The sequence below is a fragment of the Aptenodytes forsteri genome, unplaced genomic scaffold (assembly GCF_000699145.1).
Source record: "Aptenodytes forsteri isolate BGI_AS27 unplaced genomic scaffold, ASM69914v1 Scaffold215, whole genome shotgun sequence".
Taxonomy (NCBI): Eukaryota; Metazoa; Chordata; class Aves; order Sphenisciformes; family Spheniscidae; genus Aptenodytes; species Aptenodytes forsteri.
Window position 1 is genome coordinate 1,210,763 of NW_008795910.1, and position 21,382 is coordinate 1,232,144.

Consider the following 21,382-nt stretch of genomic DNA (forward strand, 5'->3'; position numbering starts at 1 on the left):
TAGTTATGTGTAAATATTAAAATTAAATGCAAATATATTAAATCTTTATACGATACGTTTAAGAAAATTTAGGACCAAAATTGGTCCAGAGGGAGTACTAAGCTGCAGAAGCGTTGTTTCTTTTAAGCTTTAGTAAGTCAGGTGAGGGGGATCACTGTAAGGTTGCAAAGAAATTATATTCCTTTTCATACCCTACCATTATCAGGGGTATAGTGAAGATTTCACCTTTTTGGTAAGTACTGTGTCAGGATACCAAAGTGCACTGACCAGCTGTTGAATGCTTTATGGAAAGCTCTGACTCAGCTTTTCCCCTCCACATTCATGCACATCCTACATCCAAAATTTGAGTCTGGTCTAAATACATGGCTAGATTTGTGGACAAGCGCTTCCCCAGTCCATCCTCAAATTGTGCTGCAAGCAGCACAAAAAGATATCAAGAGCAGGCGAAGGAGAAGTCTAACAGCGCTCGGAGAGATCTCAGTCGCACAGAAATGGGCTGTGATTTGGAATGTTGATTATCCGCACTTGTGCTTCCACACTGAATAGAGAACTCATCATTTAAAAGATTACCTTGTAGATGGTGATAAGAGCACATTTTCTTCCTCTGCAGACAACATTTGTGCCGTGGTGACCATTATGGCTGGTGCTTTTATCAGTGATTTAGAAAGGAGCTGTCAAAAACTTGAAAAAGCTTCTATTAAAATAATGTGGATTTATCTATCTAAGACCTATAAAATTTATCGAGGAGCCCAGTTTTGGCCTCCATTTCTAATAAGAGTGTGCAGCTCCCCAGCTGCTCTAATAAGGCAGTCAGCTCCCCAGCCTTCTAGGAAGTCAGGCATTTGGTTAGTAGCCCAGATTTGAGAATCCCTAGAGAGCTCTCTGGAGAGCAGAGCTTATGGATGTTTGGAAACCAGCCCTTTCATGTCGTTTATGGGGACAGCAGTATTACTTGGTTGCAATGAGGTGTCTTGGAGCAGCTTAGCACTAGGAACACAAGACCCCTGCTTCTATTGCCCGGCAGCATGCGCATGTGCAGATTTGGTTGCGGTGTTTGCAAATGTGGCTGAATATTAAAAATTGAAATGCGGTAGTTACACTGTATCATCTTTCAGTTTATTGGTACTGAAGTTGTTATATAGTGTTGGGAGTTTTAATGCTCTGCTTTTGTTGTCTCTTTTAATATAATTTCAATGTGTGACACCAAAACTTTCTTTTATCCAGCTGGGCATTTTCGAGCCCCAGGACGTCCATGTTACTGCCTACCTGGTAGCCAGAATAAGAGCTAATAGAATAGTTTGGACATCTCCTCCTTATTTCCATTGCCCTTTTTTTTTTTTTCCTTCCCTCTAGCACTTCTTTTTGGAAAACTTCTCCTCCTTTCCCTTGGTTGTAATCACACTGCTGTGTATTACAAAATTGTCAGTCGTAACAAGTTGCAAATGGTTGGCCCTGCTCAGTACCGAAACAGAGATGTAATTGCAGCTGAAGTGCTTTTGCAGGCCAAAAGGGCAGATCTTACTCACCGAGTTTATTTTGAGTTAGTACCCGACCGCAATCTTAGGTGTTATAATGTGTCACGGAAAGTTAGCATCTTCTGAGCAAAGTTGAATTACTTTACTCTTTTGAGAATTGTTGTAGTAATGCAGGTGGTTTGGCCAAACTTTAGAGTGGGTAATTGCATGCTTGCTACTCAGGATTCCCGCAGGAATTTCATTCAGATGTAAGATCATTGCCTTTTTGCTCCAATGAAAAAGCAAACAGTTATGAAAGCGTCTTCATGCTGACGATAGCAGGTGTGGAAGCACTCGATGTGCCTTGCAGCACTTCACTGGTTAATGCAGAGAAGTTGATCTCTGAAAATGTCCTTAAGGCAATCAGGAAAATTCTGCTCCTAGGTAGAAACAAAACATGCGGAAAAGAGCATAACCTGAAAAACAAAGATATGGCAGAAAAGAAGAAAAGAAAAAATTAGACTCTACCAGCCTGTGTACTAGCCAAGGGTGAATTGTGAATCCTGCACTTCTGGAGGGTCTAGACAGATCAAAATACTGGGATCAAAATATCAGAAAGCAAGACCCAGGGTAATCATTTGATAAGGAAACAATCTCTCGGAGTGATAATCTTCAGTCCAGAGTAATCTTTGAAATCAGCCATGCTCTTGGCCACTTGACCACTTCCTTTGAGAGTGGCCACTTGACCACTACCAAATAACTGAGACTTGGAGAAAAGAGTGAGGCAGAAGGATGACGGTCACCAAGTCAAGCAGGTAAAGCACATAGAGATGAACGTGCTGTGTCAGTCGGTGTGAGCTGGGGCATAAAGGAAAAAAATGCCAAGAACGCAGTCAGTCACTCATCCTAAGTTTCACCAGATTAGGTGTTTTAGACAGGGGGAAACAATGACAGCAGCGCTAGCTCAGATAGTTGTTTCATAGGAAAGGAGACAGTATTCGAGCAAGAGATTAACGGGGTTTTAAATTGAACACAAATGGGATGTCTGTTACATTTCAGCTGAATGCTCATGAACGTACTGTTGTGCTTCCAGAGATGCCTCAATTTATTCCAAAAAAATAAACATTAAAAGTAAAACTTCAGGTCATTAAAAGCGTGAGTTATCCCCGTGAAAGGAAGAAGTGCGTTAATGGCTAAGTAGGAAAGCGAAAATGTGAAAGAATACAGGCAGAATAGTATCTGTTATTAGGTTCTTTATGTATCAAAACTCTCTGCTCATGATATAGAAGAGTGCCTATACTGGTGGAGCATATATCAGAACCGTGAAGGGAGAAACTGAGAACGTCTTCAAAGGTAAAGAAGTTCCCTGATGATTAGGGAAAGAGTTCACTTATCTGGCAATTCATGTCCCTGGGAGCTTCCCCTTCTCCAAAGACAGACAAATGTATAGGCTCGCTGCTTGCAGATGGGACAACCAAGAGAATGAAGGTCACCGTTTGGACACTGTAGGGCTAGGGAGATAGGAAGAGGGAACCCTTGGCCTCTGTCTAGGCCAAAAGGAGATTAATATACATTTATGCATATATATTTATGTATATACATAAAGGAAACATCTTCTGTAACCAGAAAAGACAAGCATTTGGGATTGGATAAACTAGAAACCAAGCATTTTTAGGTTAGAAGGCATGTGGCAAATGCCCATAAAAATGTCAGCTACAATTTTGCACATTGCTGACAAACAAAATGACAAACTTTCCCAGTAGTGTAGATTATTATTGCCAGAGAGAAGGGTCAGAATAAGAATCTGCAGATAGTCTGTTAGTCAAGTGTCCAAAATGGCAATCTAAAAGTTTCTATTGCTAAGCTGACGGGAGGGTTTCAGTTAAACAGGCTTCTGCTTACAGCTCCCACTACATCCTCAGTGATAATTCTTAAAGCGTTGCTGGGAAGCCTGTTTATCTTTTTAGAAATCATAAAATAAATACCAGAGAAGGTCTAAAATATTTTACTAAAGCCTCTAATGAACTGTAGGGTCGAGGAAAGTTTTCCAAAATGCTGACGGGACATCATTAAAGGCTGCAATCCCTACCTCTGGTGGGTGCTGCTGCTGCATTAGCAGACATTAGTAGCAGCCTGCATAAGGACAACTTCAGTGCTAAGCAATTCATAAATTGGCCGTACTTGTAAAGATTCGTTGTTTTTGTGTCTAGCAGTGGGAGCCAAATGATTTCCAAGTGATTCACTGACCACCTCATTATTAACAGTGAGTGTGCCAGATACCCGCAGACCTGAAGTAACAGTTAATTCAAAAGCATGAGCGAGGTTTTGTTTCACTCCTGCTTGTTGAAGGTGCCAGAACTTCGCTTCCCACAGAAGCATTGATGAGCTATTGCTATGCTAGAAATTTTTCAGACCAATCTTTCTGCAAGAATGAGCCTGTGAAAGCCGGGAGAATGATACACTGCTGGCTGTTTCCAATCTTTTAATCGATCTCCCCTGTCTAACTAAACAAAGGACCAGTCTCACACAGACAGGTGAGGGCAGCACATGTGAATATCCTGACAAAAAGTAAAATGACTGCAGTGGTATCTTCCTTTGTCAAATGGGTGAGTGGTGTTAAGCAGACAGTAAACCTGCCTCAGCTGTAGCAGCGTTGAACTTAAGGGCTTTGTTAACTGCCTGAAGGGGAAGAAAAAAAAAAGCAGAGTGCATTTGAATGCCTTGGCAACCTCTTTGAGCCTGAAATAGTAAGCTAAAAATAACAAGATTGCTCTTACATATCATAGAGGCCAAAAGCTTAGCGGGAATTGGAAAGGATTAACATTTCATAGAGCTGGAAAGAATATGAAAAGTTGTTGTTTCCTGAAACAAAAGTGAATTGGGACAGCTATAAAGCCACCTGCTCAGGGTATAAGCCAGCCTTTTAGTGATGGAAGGTAGGAGGAGACTTGCCATCAGGAATTAATGTTAGAGAACTCTACATCCCAGGATATATCCCAAAAAGAGATGTGAGGGAGGGCCAAAAAAAGTCACGTTCTTAGAAGATGTGAGAATCCTTTTGATCTAAACTGATTCTTGCACCCTGAAACTGTTTCAAAAGGGATCTGACACCATTGCCACCTGCTAATGCTCTCCTCTACTGCAATCGCCGTTTGGCCCAAGCAAACAATTCATGTTTCAACTTGGTGGCTGAAGAAGAAAACACCTGCTTTCTGATATTCAGTACATTAAAAATTCATTATAGGCTGGGTATGTTATTAGTTAATCTTTTTCCCAAAGTGTGACACGATTGAAATCTATTCTGACTTTCACCAGGCGTGTACCTTGATTAACTCAACTAAATCAACAGAGCAAGTGATCAACATCTTGCCCACGTAGTAACATTCGGTGGCCACTGTTACTGGTGTGCCCAGAACGGTGTTTGCTGTGATGCCCTAGCAGTGTTTTTCTTACTTTGCCTTTTCTTTTTATTGTTGGAAACATTCTTGATATTTAAGGCTCTTGGGGCTCTAATCTTACCTTCCTCTCTCCCTCCTAGTGTCTATCAACTTGTTGTCAAGGAGGAGAAGCTGCAGAAAGCACGGAGAGCTGCAGACATCATTGAATGCTTCTCTGTCCCAGTGAGCTACAAGAACGCTTCCAGTCTTGACTCACCACACTACTTTGCAGCCGAGCTGAAACCCATCAACCTGCCCGTCACACAGCCATTCACAGTGGGTGACAACAAAACCTACAACGGCTACTGGAATGCTCCACTTTCTCCCCTGAAAAGCTACAGCATATACTTCCAGGCTCTTAGCAAGGCAAATGGAGTAAGTGCAGAGAAAATTGAAGTTGAATCTGTACATATGACCACCTCTGTCTATCCTCCACATCTTTCTCCTTCATTCTCCATCAGATGCCAGTTTAATTCCTCCTCATTGTTACCCTCTTACAGAAATTTGATGAGAATTAAACATGCCACTACTTGTCCTTCACTCAAGTCTCTCTCTGATCACTAGATCCAATGAGAAACCTGTTGGGGAGCCAGACAACGTAAAGACACATGTTGGCATGTGATTTACAAAATGAATTGCTTAGAATTTATTTTTTTTTTTCTTGCAGTTGCATTAATGCCAGAGTAGAAGCTATTGTCCCTTTAAAAGATGTAACTGCAATATCCTGATAGTCTCCAATTCACAGTGCTTGTGATTTTGGAGGAGACCTTATGAGATGAGAAATATGCAAAAGCTATGAAGTTGAATTACCTTGTAGCTTGCATTTGGTCACATCATAACGTAGCACTTACGGTTCGGATTTTCAGCTTGAGCAAAATGTAAGTTGTACTGCAGGGGGGACTATGTGCATGTCTGTCTTATTCCTTTGGAATACCCTGGACTACATTTTTACGTGTACTTACTCTGTGATACTAAGTTTAAAATGGAGACTGCACAGGAAACATAGTCTGCCCTATTCTCAGACTCGAGTGACATACATGTAATGCCCCAACAGATCCCGTCATAGGAAAAGGGAAGGCCTCTTTTCCCTCTAACATTCTTCTGTTCCAGCCTAGAATAGTTTGTGACCTTCTCTTTTAACTCTTCTGTTTCGGGTCTGTTCAGCTGACAGTGTACAGGCCAGATCCAGTCTAAGCAGTCATTCACCCTCTTCCCCTTTGACTCCCCTAATTGTTTTTCTTTATCGCATAACATGATATAATTTGACACTCTAGCCTCATGAAGGGTCTTAGAACATTAACATGGCATCAAGAAGTTGGGTAGCCGAGAGTGTTAGTAGCACATTTGCCAGTGCTTTCATGAATCTAACTTTAACATAGATAAATTCTCTAAGACATCACCTCTGAAAGAGCAAAATTAGAAAAATCAATCAAAGGTGAATGGTGTAGGCTTTGGTCTCCACTTGGGATAGTGTGTTTTATACCCAAAAAGCAGCCGTAAATCACAGAGGACCGTACATTGTTTAACAGGCTAGCAATGCCAATGAATGTTCACAACATATCTTGGTGTTTTACTACCTTCATTTATCACCATTCTCCTGCAGAGTTTCTGCTGTGTGGCTGACAAGCACAAATCTCTTCAATACCATGCTGTTTTTCACCTTGGTTTCCTTTCTAGTCGATACAGTTTCCTTCCAGCACTACTCAATTAATTCAATTTTGGATTTGCCTTTATAAAGGAAATTGTGAAATATATGTATATGTCTCTCCGTGTCTAGTTAGTTCCCCCTTGTGTGATAGTTAATTGCTAGTGAATGGATCCCCAGGGAAGAAAAGACTTTATTTGCTTAAGTACAATATAATATGCTGTAAATGAATGGAAATATGAATGGAAATGGAGGGTTCCCTTGGCATTCTGGATGAAGGCAGCACTAATGTGTGGTTCCTGCTTTTTCTGGATCTCTGGCTGGCAGGTTGCATCACTCTCTCTACATACAAGGTGATAAGGACTCAAAAAAGGATGACTTGCGTGGGCTGTTCTAATAGGAACACAAGACTGTAAAGGACTTTTTAAGCATAAGTTAATCAAAAGAGTCTGTATGCAACAATACACAGTTTATGACAGCATGAATCATAGAATCCTTTAGGTTGGAAAAGACCTTCAAGATCATCAAGTCCAACCGTAAACCCAACGCTGCCAAGTCCACCGAGAAGTATCCTGCCAGACAAAACAAATTCCTATTTGAGCAAGCAATTGCCTCTTGTGTTAATAATTAATATTGGTACAGTATATGCTTATATATCCTCAAAGCGCAGCGCTATGGGAAAAAATACAGATGAAATGTCCAAGAGTTGGAATATGGATCTTCAAGGGAGTAGCTGTGATACTTTTTGTTTCTGGATAAAATCCTTAAGCCCCACATTTCAAATATTAGGGTCTGATTTTCATCCAATCTTTTGCAACTGTAAATAATAAGTTTTGCTCCATTCACAGAATTGTTTACAGGTATAATTTGTATTTAAGAGTTCTGGGTTTTCACTTATGTCTATAACCTGAGCAGCTTTGACTGTTCTTCATAAAGCCTACTAATAATTATGGCTGCAGTGAGGCACTTTTGATAATGCACATCTGCAAAAAATCTGAAACAGTAACAATTTAGCACAATTAAAATATAGCCTTGTGTTCCCTTGCACATGAAAAACTTAAAAGAACATTGCCACTCACTTTTTAATTAGGATATTCTGTAGTTTCATTAATCACTGACAGTTGTGGAATGATGAAGCTTCTTTCCACACCTGGAACCTGCAATGAGAAACCTTTGTGCAGTGAACCAGAACATCTTCCTTTGGAAATGTAGGACTCCGGGGAGAGCTTAATTTGAAGAAACATACTGTATTTGGTCAAAAAGCTTGATTAGGAGGAGGTAGAAGTGTTATAGGAGTTCTGCATTGTTTCAGCTCCTCTGTACGTGGAGGGTTGTGCTCATTTGGTGTTCTCATCTGCTCTGCAACCATTAGCTGTGATTGTTGCAGTGAAAGGAACATAATTAACAGCTGGATGCAAAACAAGTGTGGCAAATTGCTGCAAAATCAGGTCACAAGCTTTTCTGCCTTCTCTTGTGCAATGTTGTACTTGTTTGAGAGTTTGAATGAGATGGCTGTCGCTGGCTGAATTCTTTTTTGTGGACAGTTGCATGAAGTTTGGTCAACATGGTGTTGCTTCCAGACTGGGGTCTAAGTAGAACATGTGTGAAACAGAATGGTTTTCAGCTTTGTTATACAAAACGCTTCCAAATTGTGTGAATTTCCCTCCTAGGGACTGTTGAAAGCCAGATGCTGAACTGAAATGTGTCAGAGTTTGAAGTAAGAGGGGAAAAAAGAGAGAAAGGAAACAGAAGCTCCGGGCTTTGTAACTGTGGGGATGAGAAGCACCATTAGTTACTGTTTAATTGTTAGACGGAGTTAGCACAAGAAGTGACACAGAAGAAGAATGGACAACTGGCTTCGCTCTCCTCTGGCAGGATCTCCACACACGCTGTCGCAGCCATCCAGGTAGTTAACTGATGTTTGCTGGTTGGCCTGGTGCCACCTGCTTCAGATGGCTGCCTGACAGAGCATGAAGTTTTCCTTGCCTGAAAAACCTCCCTGAACTCACCCCTTTAAAACACCAGCCCTTTCAGTGTTTATGCCTCTGAAAGGTGAGGCCAGGGTGGCAACACTGTGTTACTCCTTATCCTCTCTTATCCTTATACTGACTAAATAATCAAAGTTAAATGTTGCAGGTTTTATCGTCCCCAAGTTCTTTATCTGGGTCATTGTAGGTGACAGTCTCTGGTTAGTGATCCAGCCACACAGTCAAACAGGGAGAATTCTTTGGCTGCTGTGTGAAACCTGCCTGAATTTTTGAGATGCTCAGAAACCAGAGCTACCTAAAAATCCTTCCTGCGGTTGCATTTTACCTCATTGAGTTGAAATGAAATCAGTAACAGCACAGTTGCAATCAATAACTCTTGGCCATTTTTCCTCTAAATGGGAGATGAGGCAGGAGCCTTTGTAACACAGCTGGAGATGATGTGGGGGATGCTGCCAGCTGCTCCTGCAGCCTGGTGGTCCAACAGGTGAATGATGTCTTCAAGCCAGAATTGTGAAAAGTAGCACCACAGGAATCAATGAGAATATTATTTTTGAGGGAATAATAGACTCTATAGAGATTCTTACTGATTTTTTTTCCTCTCTAATGACTTGTACTACATGCACAATCGGGCAGTTCATTATTATCAGGGGACTTCAGGCTGGATTTCTGGATGCTGACAGGTCTACTCGCAATACACAACATTCTTCTTCTGGAACATTTTGGAGGTATGGATAGAGCTGCCAGCAGAGAGGTGGCGTTCATCCCTGTGGAGATGGTCCACAAAAAAACCCAGTGAGGTACTTCAGTTCAGCGTGAGCCCTGTTCTGAAAAATGAAGTGGCACCAAGGTCACTTGCATTGCTTCTGTGAACTATTAAACATCTTTGAGGAGCTCTGTGTTCAGTAGGATTTCGGGTGTACGGTTTTGTTCATGTATGTTTACTGCTGCTTAATCTCATGGTGAAGCTGCTGGGCAGAAATAAAGCAGCTGTGGAAGCACTTCACTCTTTGTAAGCCCCTGTTTGCACATCTGGTTGGCCATCTTGGGCCACAGTATCTGGACCTGAGTGTTTTCTTGATAGTTCTACCAACAGCGTAAATAAAATCCTCCAGCTTACCTCGCGTTTGGGAGGTATGGGTATTCAATGATTAACTCTGTATCATTGAAATAACTTTCTATTCTAAATAATAAAAGCCCTAACCACTTTGTTAAACCTCCCTTCTCCAAATGAGACAGATACTAAAAATAGCTGATACTTGGAAAGGCAGTACTAGGTTTAGCTTAGTCTCTCGGAGAACTAGCAGTTTCCTTAAGCTGGCGATAGAAATTATAGGGGAGTCCATTGACCCTGCACAGACATAGGCACATGATTCATTTTAAAGGCAGCAAACCGTTGCCTTCAGTGGGATAAAAAAGAAACACATGATCTATAGCTCCCCTGAACTTGGGCAAAATTTGTTGAGGACAAAGAAAATAATTCCTTAGGATGTTCAGTGGACAGAACCACGGTTTCTATCCTGTGGGAAGCAGGTTGCCGACAAGCATGCTCAGTGTATAGCTCTGGGACACAGGGAACTCAAGTTGAAACTGAGGTCAAGTGGGAGATTGGTAATTACTTGTCTGTGCACCAGCGAAAGTTAAAATTGCCTGTCCCCATCCCCAGTTTGAGCTGCCTGATGAAACTGTGCCTGTTGCAGGGCAGCCCCGAACAGTACGTCTGGGGACAGCGGGTCTCACTGGTGCTGGTAGGTGGTTTTTCCGACAAGGCGTGCACTGTTTACCTAATGCAAAGTCATAATAATAGTAAAGGAAAGAAAAAATTGTGGGTGTGAAAACAGATGGATGAAAAAGCTCTGCTGCTTTTATTGTTGTTCATAGTCTGTAAACAGCAAGCTGTCATATCAAAAGAAAAGGAAAAAAAAATCATTTGCCCTTTTAGGTTGTGAAGATGCAGTTGTCACGTAAACATATGTCCTGCTGCCCTCATAGCCCTTTTCTGCAGAAAATTGTTCCCATCCAAACACTAAAGAGAGAGAGGCAGAACTTGTCTTGTTATCATCCAGTGTACTTCAGTGAAATGTGCGTTCAGGAACCTAAATAATTAGTAGACAGCATCAGCTCCCTTTCTTTGAAAAAGGAAGAAACAAACTACATTAAAAGAATGTTTGGAAAAAACCCTGAAAATTCAGAGGGATGCTAAAGCAGGCTCATGGTGTGTAGTTTCAAGTCTGTGTGCGTGAGCTGTATTGGCTGAGAGGGCTTACCCAGCTCCTCAGCACAGTTTGTGTCCTCTTCAGGGCGTCTCCAGCTCGTTCCAGCTGTAGGGCCGGGTCTGCCCTTCAGGAACAGTCTGCCAGCACTCCAAAACACAGCCCTCATATAGTCTATGTTCATGGTGTATGGACTTAAAAATTTAGCCAAGGTTCAGCCTTGAGGGAGGGTACACCGTAATCATGTTTTATTCATAGAAAACAAACTTAGGTAAATATGTTCTAGTAAACGTGTCGATGGGCTTAAAGTGCAGTAAGCTTTCTGGATACGAAGCATGTTGGAAAATGAAGGTTGGATCAAGAGCTGCAGGACGTATTCATGCAGTGTTTTCCTGTTCCAGGATCTTGGTTAAAATATGCCTACCTTGTTCTATTACTGTTTGGATATAAAATGTCTGTCGTAACCTGGCAGAGTTATAGAGCCGAAGTAGTAGCGCTACTGGGATCTTAAATTGAATTATTCCTGTGGCTTCAGCCATAATATGAAACAGATATCTGATGCTGATTATGTAGGATCTTGGGTCATCATTAAGATTGTTCTAGACGTAAGGCCTTGTGAAGCTTCTGTGATACCATAAAATGGGAATTAGGTATCACAGCATTTGAAAGAACATTCAGAAACAACACGGAGACTGAAATTTTGGGAAATTATTTTTGGTTTTTTACAACTTTTTTATTATCTCTTCATTTCATTATTTTTCTTATAATTGCTTTAAGCCATCTGGACAGGTAATTGAGAATTACCTACGTTGTTTATTCCTGCTTTACTATTGACTAAACAGAAGCATCTTACTTTACTGTGGGCAGGAAAGCACCTTGTCTGAATCAAAAGTAGTATTTTTCAGAAAACAAATGTGATTGTGGGAAAATGGTTTTACTGGTTTTTGGAAAAAAACTGTGTATTTATTTATTCTGTTTCTTGGTAGAAAAGTTCATACAAACTCACAATTCTCAGCATCAATCAAAGAAAAACAGAGTAAATTTAAAGATCTCATGTTTATGAGACACCAAAGAGATGAGCAGTGGGTTGATCAATGAGGTGATCAATGGAAATCGATGGAATAATCAGCCCTAATCAGGAATATGGACTAAGTTCAAGTCTAAACTTAAGCATCCCTAGTAGCTGGATGTCTGGTGTCTGTGCAGGTTTTTTTTATGTTTTCCTTCTCAGAAGATGCAATTTGAAATGAAGTTCTGAAGTCCAGATGTCTTGTTTCTCCAGTGATTGATTGCCCTTGCTTTTGGCAGTGCCAGATCATGGTCTTCTAATAACTATGACTGTCTGTGCTAAATGCAACAATTAGTAGATGTAGATGCAAAGAGAACACACTGCATCCTGTCTTCTCAAATTACCCTGTGGAAGGGTAATGTGCAGGAATATGCACATGCTCAAATGAGATCAGTTACTGCATCATTAACAAGATTTCAGTTTTTGTTTTCTCACCTCTTCTTTTCTCCACATTGACTAATTTCTCCAGCTTTTTGTTGCACTTTGAAGCTAGCAGAAAGCAATAAATACACAAGAAAATTCCACAACGAAATGTGAGCAAGTATCCACCTACTTTTAGACTGCAAAAATGCTATCTTGATATTTTTTATTTACTTTATTTTTTCATCGCTGATTTTCCAGGTCACCTTGTCTTAGATTGTAAACTACATCAGAATCTGTCTGTTCCCAGCATTATGTGCTGAGGCTGCGCTCTGAAAATAAAGCTATGTTTTTTCTGCTTCATATATCACCACTGGTAATAAAGATTTTGGATTTCCAGAATAGCTGGCAATTCGAGCTGATTATACACGAGGCAGAGAGGGAGCTCTGTTGTACAGCTATGTTGACTTTGCAGTGCCGATGGTTGTACAGGTTGTGTAGAGGAGTTGGTTTTTGAGGGAGAGAGGTGTCAGTGCACCAAAGAGAGATGCCTCTGGTTTACTGGGATAAACAGTGCTTCAGTCCCACTCTGGGGGCTGTATGGCTGGGAAAGGATGTCCTTAATAGACATGATTTGTCCTCGGTGATCCAGGAGGTCCTTAAGAGAGTCTGAAGGCAAGATCAACAAAGGAATGGTTTGTCCTGAATATTTAGTTGTTTTTAGACTACACACAGGGTTACTTACATCCAGCCAGCGTGGCTGACTTGTATCTTGAGGAATGCATAGAAAGGGATCAGAGGGAATTGCTCTTGCGTTTCCCAGTGTGGATTCTGCAGTTGTCCCCTTCCTACGTGCAACGTGAGGAGAAAGGCACGATGGGACCGTGTGTTTCTGCTCAGGCCAAGGAGTGTCTGTCACAGATAGAACAGATTTTCTCCAAGAGCAAATTCAGACTTTCACAGCGTTCATCTTATTGCTTGAGGATGGAATGAGGTGCTCAGCAGTGCATTTGCTAGGCTGGTGTTTCCAGGGCACAGACAGCATCCATATTAATGTAGCATTGTTACACTCAGCAATTTATGCAGTATTCGTTACTCCTGAGACACGTACAAGAGCGTGTAAAGACATGAAGTGCTAAGAAAACCCTGCAGCAGATTACTGCCTGACAAAGTCAGCTTTTTAACCAAAGCAACGCGTGAAGGTTTGGACCGCAATCGTGCATCGGACAGAAGCAATCCATGCCAATAAGGGCTGTGGAGTGAGGAGCTGGGGATACCAGGAAGGATGTGTTTTCAGCAGAAGTGGCCTGAGAAGGCTGCCGAGTTTGAGCTTTTAGTTAAACCAAATACAACACTGCTGTTCCGATCCAAACTCCTGTTTACGCAGATCTGCGGGCTCCGAGGTGGATTGAACAAAACGTTGGGTTTTATCCCAGCTCTGCAATGAAAAACTGCAGTGCTGTGGGTTGTGTTTGAATAGCTCATTTGGCAGAGCTAGCCATACAGCATGCTGTTTTGCTTCACATACATATCAGAGAGCTGAAATATTCAAATGACTACTTCGGTGTCTGTTTGCCATGTGTTTAAATAAATACCCAATTTGCAAAATTTGCAGTAATGGTGCATGAAAATTAGATGTACAGTTGCATGTACTTTTGACCCAAGGCTTGTCTACCTATTACAGATCAGGTCATTTAACTGGTAAATTCTATTAGTTAATCAGGCAGTTACATGGGACCCATCATTCACACATCGAGTGTGGAAAAACATGTTGTCACTCTTAACTTCTCAACAGTTAGTGAAGCAGCTGTGTGCAAGTCCATTAGTATGGAGTGTTTTATGCAACTAAAACTGTTGGTGGTATTTTCAAAGAGGAAGTGTAAGAAAAACGCTTATTTGTTTTAGTGCCTTTTTAAAGGAATGTAGGTTTATTGTAGATGGGCAAATTACACACCTTGATGTTTTCTTTTTTTTTTTTTTATTTTTCAGGAAACAAAAATCAACTGTGTCCGGCTGGCAACAAAAGGTATGTGAGTCTCCTTTTCCTGCAAAGCACAATGCCAGTAATGTAAAAGCTGCAGTGGTGACACAACTTGATTACAGTTACTATTCAAAGAACAAGCCTCCTTCTTTTCTTTTTTTTTTTTCTTTACAAGGAAGATTACAAAGGCAGAACAATAATTTCCAGAACCACTTTGCTATATGTGTGGACTGTTTTTTCTTTAAGACAGGGTATCTGTCTCTCCTTTCCCTTATTCTGTCGACAGCTTTCCTGTCCTGAGGACTGTTCTTGCTATTGGCAGAATGTCACTGAAAAACCTTCCTATTAACTTTGTTCTCTCCGCAATTGTATAAAGTAGATAAGTAAGAGGAGATCTCGCATAAGCCTAACCTTGAACACAGCGGGGCACAATTCTTATATCACACCATTTTCATGGTATAATTCAACAAGCAGAGTAGAGTACATTCCTTATTTTCATTGCAATTAGTTCAGAATAGACCAAACTGGTAAGTCAAATAGACCAGACTGAGCAAATCTGAGACAAATACTATTAAGCTGCAATGCTCCGATCCCCAGGATGCTTCACAAGGTGTAGCTCTTGAGGGGCCAATGATGACAATGTCCGGGTTCCTTCGTGGAGTTTAGAGTTGCTTTAAAGTCTTTTAAGGACTTCAAAATCACCCCAGGGGCTACTTTGCCAGCAAAGGTGTCAGAAACCAATTTACTTGTAACACAAACAGAGGAGTAGCTGTAAAGAGACTTCCTCAACACATGTCGTAGTCTGAAAATGAGCTGTAAGGAAATGATAAGGTAATTGCCACGGGCTGTACTACAGGTAGCTCTCTCTTTCCAAAACTCAGGGTTGCATCTTGTGCTCTCGCTGCTTTGCTGTAATGTGAAATAACTGCATTACTGCCTGTGGAGTCTTTCCAGAGTTGAACAGAAATTGGCAGGAACCTATGACCTTTTTTTCTTTGAGGCACCATCTCTTTTTTTGCATTCTTTTCACTCCTTTCTGTCTTGTGGCAGTAACAGAAGTTAATTACTTCTAGGTACTTTATCCTGATCACTTCTGCATCTGCACTTACCGAGGAGTTGGGAGGGATCAATAGAAGCCCCAGCTAACAGTTGCTGGGTAGCAGAAGAGGCCTTTTTCCACCTTTATATGGAGACATCCCCCAGTCTGTTACAGAAAGCCATGCACTGGGATGGCAGGTGCTGCATGAAGTTCCCACCCGTGCAGCTGTTTTCACTGCTGACACCCAAACTGGTGGGGCTGTAAGCAGTTGTGTCACCACTGAAAGCCAAGGAGGATGAGCCGTTTCTCCCCTTTCCCCCTTTCATCTGTGGCTCTGGTGCTCCCCATATCCTCTTGTTGCTTTCCTTTTTAAAGGTTCCTTGTAAAATCTTCATTTAATTCATTACTATGGGCTACAAACATTCTATGTGTCTCGGTCTCCCCTCCTTCCCCCTCAGTTTTTCCAGCTGGTAGTGGCGTGACCATTTTGGATACCTTATATTGGCTTTCTGGTGGGAGAAAGAGAAAGAGCAGGACTGGGTAAGATGAGTCTGGGTGAAATGAGTCTCCCCAGGGTTTTTCCAGAGCATGAATAGAGGTCTCTTCATGAGATCAGAGAAACTGGATTAATTCATTTTTGGAAACTGTAGTTTCTTCTGTTTCAGTCGTTCCTTTTTCTAGAGTTGGTGGAAGAATGTTGTCATGCTAGCAGAAAAGATATTTGCTCTGTGACTATTCAAAGAAAAACAAAAACTCTACATAGCTTGAAAAGTCCTATTCTTGCATGACCTTTTGATTTGCACTGTCTGATCTGGGTACTTCAAAAAAGTGTCACATAAGTGTTTGACCTTGAGTTGACTTCTGCAAACTGATGTAATTTTCATTAACCTGTTAGGTCACCAGGAGGAGTCAATAAGCTACCCTCCTCCTGTCGTTTGTGAATGCCATCTCTTTTTAAAAAAGGATCTCTTCCTAATATTAATTTGATAAAAGATATAAAAGAGATGGTAGAGCCTGAGGTTGCCTAGAGCCAGTTTTTTGGTGATCTTATTCTTTAGGATTTTTCTTGATTGACGTGAATGGAAAAGGACAAGAAGTGATGGTAGTTCTAGTGTTTATTCTCACTGCCTCAATGAATATCACTTTTGATTTGTAGGCAGATGTCTTATTTCTATACATGGAGTGTGGAAATCTCTGTGGAAATTCTTTTTTTTTTTTTTCTTCTTTTTTTTTCCTTCTTTTTTTTTTTCCTTGTCCTTGCTCTGTGAATTGCAATATTGTATTTCTCAGTGCCTCACCATTAGCAAGGACAGTGGAATATCCACAGCTGTGGCTAATTTTATGCAGTTTTAGCTCTTCAAAGGTACAGTATTGCCTGCAGCTCACAAGAAAGGTAGCATCACAGGCGAATTTGTAGTCTTGATAACGTAACAGTATCTTCCATTGCTGGCACCTGTGAAGTATAAGCAGCTGAGCAATAGCTGAACAATGTGGTTGTGTGGTTTGGAGCTTTCCCATAGTTTCAGATTTCCATATGTCATGAGGCTGAATTCCCACCATACATTCATTCCATATGAATAGAAGGACTCAGACGCTCCACATCCCAGCCCCTGAAGAGGGGTGTCGTATCTGCCCTCTCTCTGCTGTGCGGCAATGGACAGAGGCGCTCCCGAAACTATAATTACATTGTGACCTGATCAAAGGCTGATAGCTGGGATGTTCTAGCTGACTACTCTGTCTGTGCTGTCTTCTATCTACTCGTTATATTGATTATCTTTAATGGTACTGCCCTGTATTCGCCTTTATTTGCATCATTGTCTTTCTGAGGAGAGAATGAGCGAACCTGTAGCCTGCCTTGAACGAAATCATCAGAGCTGCTAGCAAAGATACCGCTGTGGTGTCTTTGGTAAGAGTCAGAAAAAAACCCAAAACCTTTTTTGGAGTGGAGGCTAATCTCAGCATTGACAGCTTAAAAGCTCCGCTTTGAGTTGGTACCAGAGAAAAAGCGTATTTTATTTTGACGCAAGAAAATAAATACATACTGCTGGTGCCAGACTAAATGTTCATTTTGGGCTATAGGCCTAATTTTTCCATTCCTAGACATTTGACACTGCAGTAGCTCCATTAATGTTAGTGAAATGAGTTCTGATTTACACCAGTGACAGGAAGATTAGGATCAAGACATGTTTAAGCAAGGCAAGTATTCTCTTGAAGTAGTGGATTAACAAGGGCAGTAAACGTGAGTGTGGGAGTAATTAGGCAATAAAATGTGCTAGGCAGTGTGTTACTGGGGGTTTATAACACATCTTGGGTGTTGCTGCAAGGCACCTGTTCAGAAGCTGAGTAGCTTTAATTACTTGAGAGACACATGAGGCTGTTCCACTGTCGCTACTTCAGCAGGCTGGGAGGTAATTTGCTTTGTATGTCCCATTGCCTCAAAACCAAGAAAATGAAAGTAGACAACTCTTTAAAAAGTGTTTTAGTCCATTAAAGAGAGTTTTGGAGATTTCCCAGATTTCTATCCTCTCCTTTTAGCAAGAAATAGACTGTTCAGATTGACCCCTTTTCAGTTCAGTTCAGCTCCACGCAGGAGCTGCTTCCCATCTCTCCCGGCGGTGCACTCTTCTGCATGGTTTTCTGCATGCTGCTCCTGTTTAGATGAACTTGATTCTTGTGGTCACAAGAAAGATCTCTCAAATCTTTGTGTATTGGCTTATTTAATGTCGGGGGCGGGGGTCAGCATTCAGAGCACTAGGTCATGACACCAGTAGTGCATCCTCCAAAGCAGAGCTAGTAGATACCCAAGTGGGCAAGCACATCTGTTGAGCTCATTTCCTTCCGTCCAGTGCCTCAGTATAAGACTTGGCTGATGCCGGTGGAAAGGGCCAGTGGCAGGGACTCATCGTCAGCCTTTGCAGTGGTGACATTTGACGATCCATCAGAAAGCTCTCTGCGTTTGTCCAGTCTGTGTAGCCATTTCACATTTTACCAGCATGTTTTAAATCCACAAGCATTATTAACCTTTTGTATCTACGTGTGTATTTATTTTCAGGTTCATTGGTCTCAGATTTCTTACCACTTCCAGCCATAAACATCTCTCCTCACATGGGCTACTTCTCTTTTTTAAATTACTGGAGTAATGTTGTCTTTAACAGCATTAGTCACTTGGATGCATATCATTAGCATAAAACACTTTAAAAATAAATTTCTCATTAAGCCCCGATTTACCAGCTCTCTGCCATACAATTTTCATTCAACCAGTTTATTTATTAGTTTTTTCATTTGGTTTCCTTGATAGCATTTGTTTTAATATGTCCCATTCTTTCTGAATTAACTGACTTGTTCTCCCTGTCTTAAAGCAACATATTTATATTGACACTTTATTACAGAAAATTGCAACCTCTTACCAAGAGAGAGCGATTACCTCTTGTATTCTTAGAGTGCATTAAATTAATTTCACAGTGTAATTGAAACCAAGGCAGAGGGCTCATTAATGGTTCCTTATGTCCCGATACTCATTTCTTCTTTCTTTAAAATGTGAGTTCTTGCAAATGAAAGAATGGAACTTTAATAATCATTATGAGGTACATTTTTATTTTTTTCCTTTTTTTTCTTGTGCATGCTGCCTGGGAACGATTTTGCTTGTTCTTAGCAGTAATAGGTAGGCAACAGGTGACCACGCGAAACCCGCCCAGCCTCTTGAGCACAGGTGATTATCAGTTCAGGAAAAGGAAAACTGTTCAAACTTCCAGAAGTCTGAGCAGCTTCATGACTTCTCGTTTCGTATTTGGTTTGCATGGGAAAATACTTTTACAATTATTTTAACTACAGTATAAAGGGGGCTCTCCTTTACATGGCGCTCCTTGTGCACTGGAGTGAATATACGCCTGTGCAGAGGGTCATCTGGAGGTCCAAACACCACTTAAACCTTTGTAGGAGCACTTGAGCATGACTGAAGAGCCCCATGGATCCCTTGCTGGCCCTCTGCAGAGGCTGAATATCTCCCTGAGCATGCATGGAGATGACCTTGCATTTTTCAATTAAAGCAGCTACGGCATTTTCTGGGGCTGATTATTAAACTTACTCTTAGACAGCTGGGTCCTGCTGTTGAAGAAATGATGACAGGAAAATGAAAAGTAGATTCTGTCAGTCCTCTGTATAGAAACTTCTGCTGGAATTAGAGACATTGCAGAATCGAGCCTCAGTAGCACTGTGTAAAGTCATTCACAGACCACTAGTGGGGAGGTTCAGAACTTCTCAAGGGTTTTGCAGTTTCCATCAGAATGAACTTTTGAAGGTCTGTGTGTCATAAACTTGCCTTGTAGTGTATAACACTGGGACCAGTTCCATCATTTTACTCCAGAAAATTTAAACATAGAGAGGAAATCCCGTCAGCTTGTGGAAATGGTTCCTGCTTTAGCCTGATGTGCATAGAACGACTTATTGGGATGTGGCAGAGTTATGTGTGATTAATACGAAGGGGAGGGGAAAGGAGGGTTGGTTTCTCAGTTTTGGGATGGATTAAATTTTTGTAGGAATGTTCCTCTCCCAGTGCTACGTGGTTATATTCCTATCTAGCTATGAGTTCCTCACCCAAGAATTATTTTAAGTGCACATCAGGGCAGCTGTAATGATACAGGGGCAAAAAGGTACCGGGATTACTGTGATGTTCAGATGCCTTTAAGATTGAGAGAAATGGTCCCACTTTTTTGTAGTGCATCAGCACTGAAAAAGGGAACTTCCTGGGAGATGAGTGCTTAACAACCTTGAGACCTCAGAAATGAACCTGGGTCTGAAAGGTGACCAGTGAAATCATGGGGGGGAGGCTGCAAAAAAACAATGGAAAATGAGGAGGAAAAAAATTCCTACTGTTCACACACAGTTTTGCTGCATATGAAAACTGTTTGTTTAATAGATCTTGCTCCCTCAAATTCGTTTAAGAGGGCTCTGTTGTTTTCTGAAATATATTCTGGTTTTGTAGACAGATAAAGTATTTTTTAAACAGATCTAATCCCACTTCAAATCTGTTTGTTATTGCATTTTGTCTTCTGATACACTGGAATGTTATTCCTTTGACAGGTTTATTCTGTTTTGTGCTATTTATTTCCGAGGGTTTTATCACACTTCTTAAGTTAAATGCATGAAAATGTGGGGTTTTTTTCTTTTCCCCTGAACAAATCTCTGCCTTCTAAAAGTTATTTTTTAGCACAAGTTTGTGTATCACCATAATTAATTGTTAATAACAGACACACTTACGTTGCTTTTACTGAAAAATATTCCCTGCTGAGAAGACAACTCAAACTTCCTGGCATGTGGAGGCCCACTTAACCCAGTGAGCATCTTTATTTTCACCAAATTTGGTATCAAGACTTACTTTGAGGGATTTAAAATGTTGGCTTTAGGGGCTTCCTTAACCCAGGGAGCTAATGAGCCAACTTTGAATTAGCGAAGAGCCTGGTGCAAAACTGGGTGAGGCCACAAATGAACTGAGTTTGATAACCTCAGCCCAGTTTCTAGAGGACGTCGTCTACTCTAGAGCCCTGCTGCACTGACAGACCCTAATCTTGGGCTCCCCAGTTAAAATAAGCAGTGGGAGTGGAGAGGCTGGGAGAGGCACAGTGTTTAAGGTAAAATTTGGGATAGATTAGCAACAGTAGAGTGAAAATATCACCTCTGTAATTCAAAGCATCCACTGCTGGGATACACTGCATCGCTTCAGAAAAGAAGGGTCTTTAGAAAAAGCAGAATAAAATTGATCATCGCTGTGTGAGCCAAGTCCTCCTGGAATCAAAGCAGGCATGGATTTACCTGGAGTGCTATGGAGGCTGCTGTCCCCTTACAACACCCGCCTGGTGTGAAAGGATGCTGTTGGCCACGTGTTGTGGCTGTGGCTGGTCAGTTGTGCCATCACCTTTGTTTGCAGATGAACCAGTAGCCAGGCAAAGGAGGGGGGAAATAAAAAAAGGCAGCAGTTGGACATTAAAGCCAGAAGTGAAGGTCCAATCAGAAAGGATTTGTTTTCATAGAATCATAGAATCATTAAGGTTGGAAAAGACCTCTAAGATCATCGAGTCCAACCGTCGACCCAACACCACCATGCCCACTAAACCATGTCCCTAAGTGCCTCATCTACTCGTCTTTTAAATACCTCCAGGGATGGGGACTCAACCACTTCCCTGGGCAGACTGTTCCAATGTTT

General features: G+C 41.3%; 1 protein-coding gene across 1 annotated transcript in view; it reads left to right on the forward strand.

Moving 5' to 3' along the window:
• PTPRT (protein tyrosine phosphatase, receptor type T) overlaps positions 1–21,382 on the forward strand; it is a 347,808-nt gene that overhangs the window by 243,460 nt on the left and 82,966 nt on the right. The window contains exons 11-12 of the mRNA XM_009284586.1: positions 4,993–5,266; positions 14,153–14,189. Of these exons, the coding sequence (XP_009282861.1) occupies positions 4,993–5,266; positions 14,153–14,189 (311 nt within the window). The remainder of the gene's footprint in view (positions 1–4,992; positions 5,267–14,152; positions 14,190–21,382) is intronic.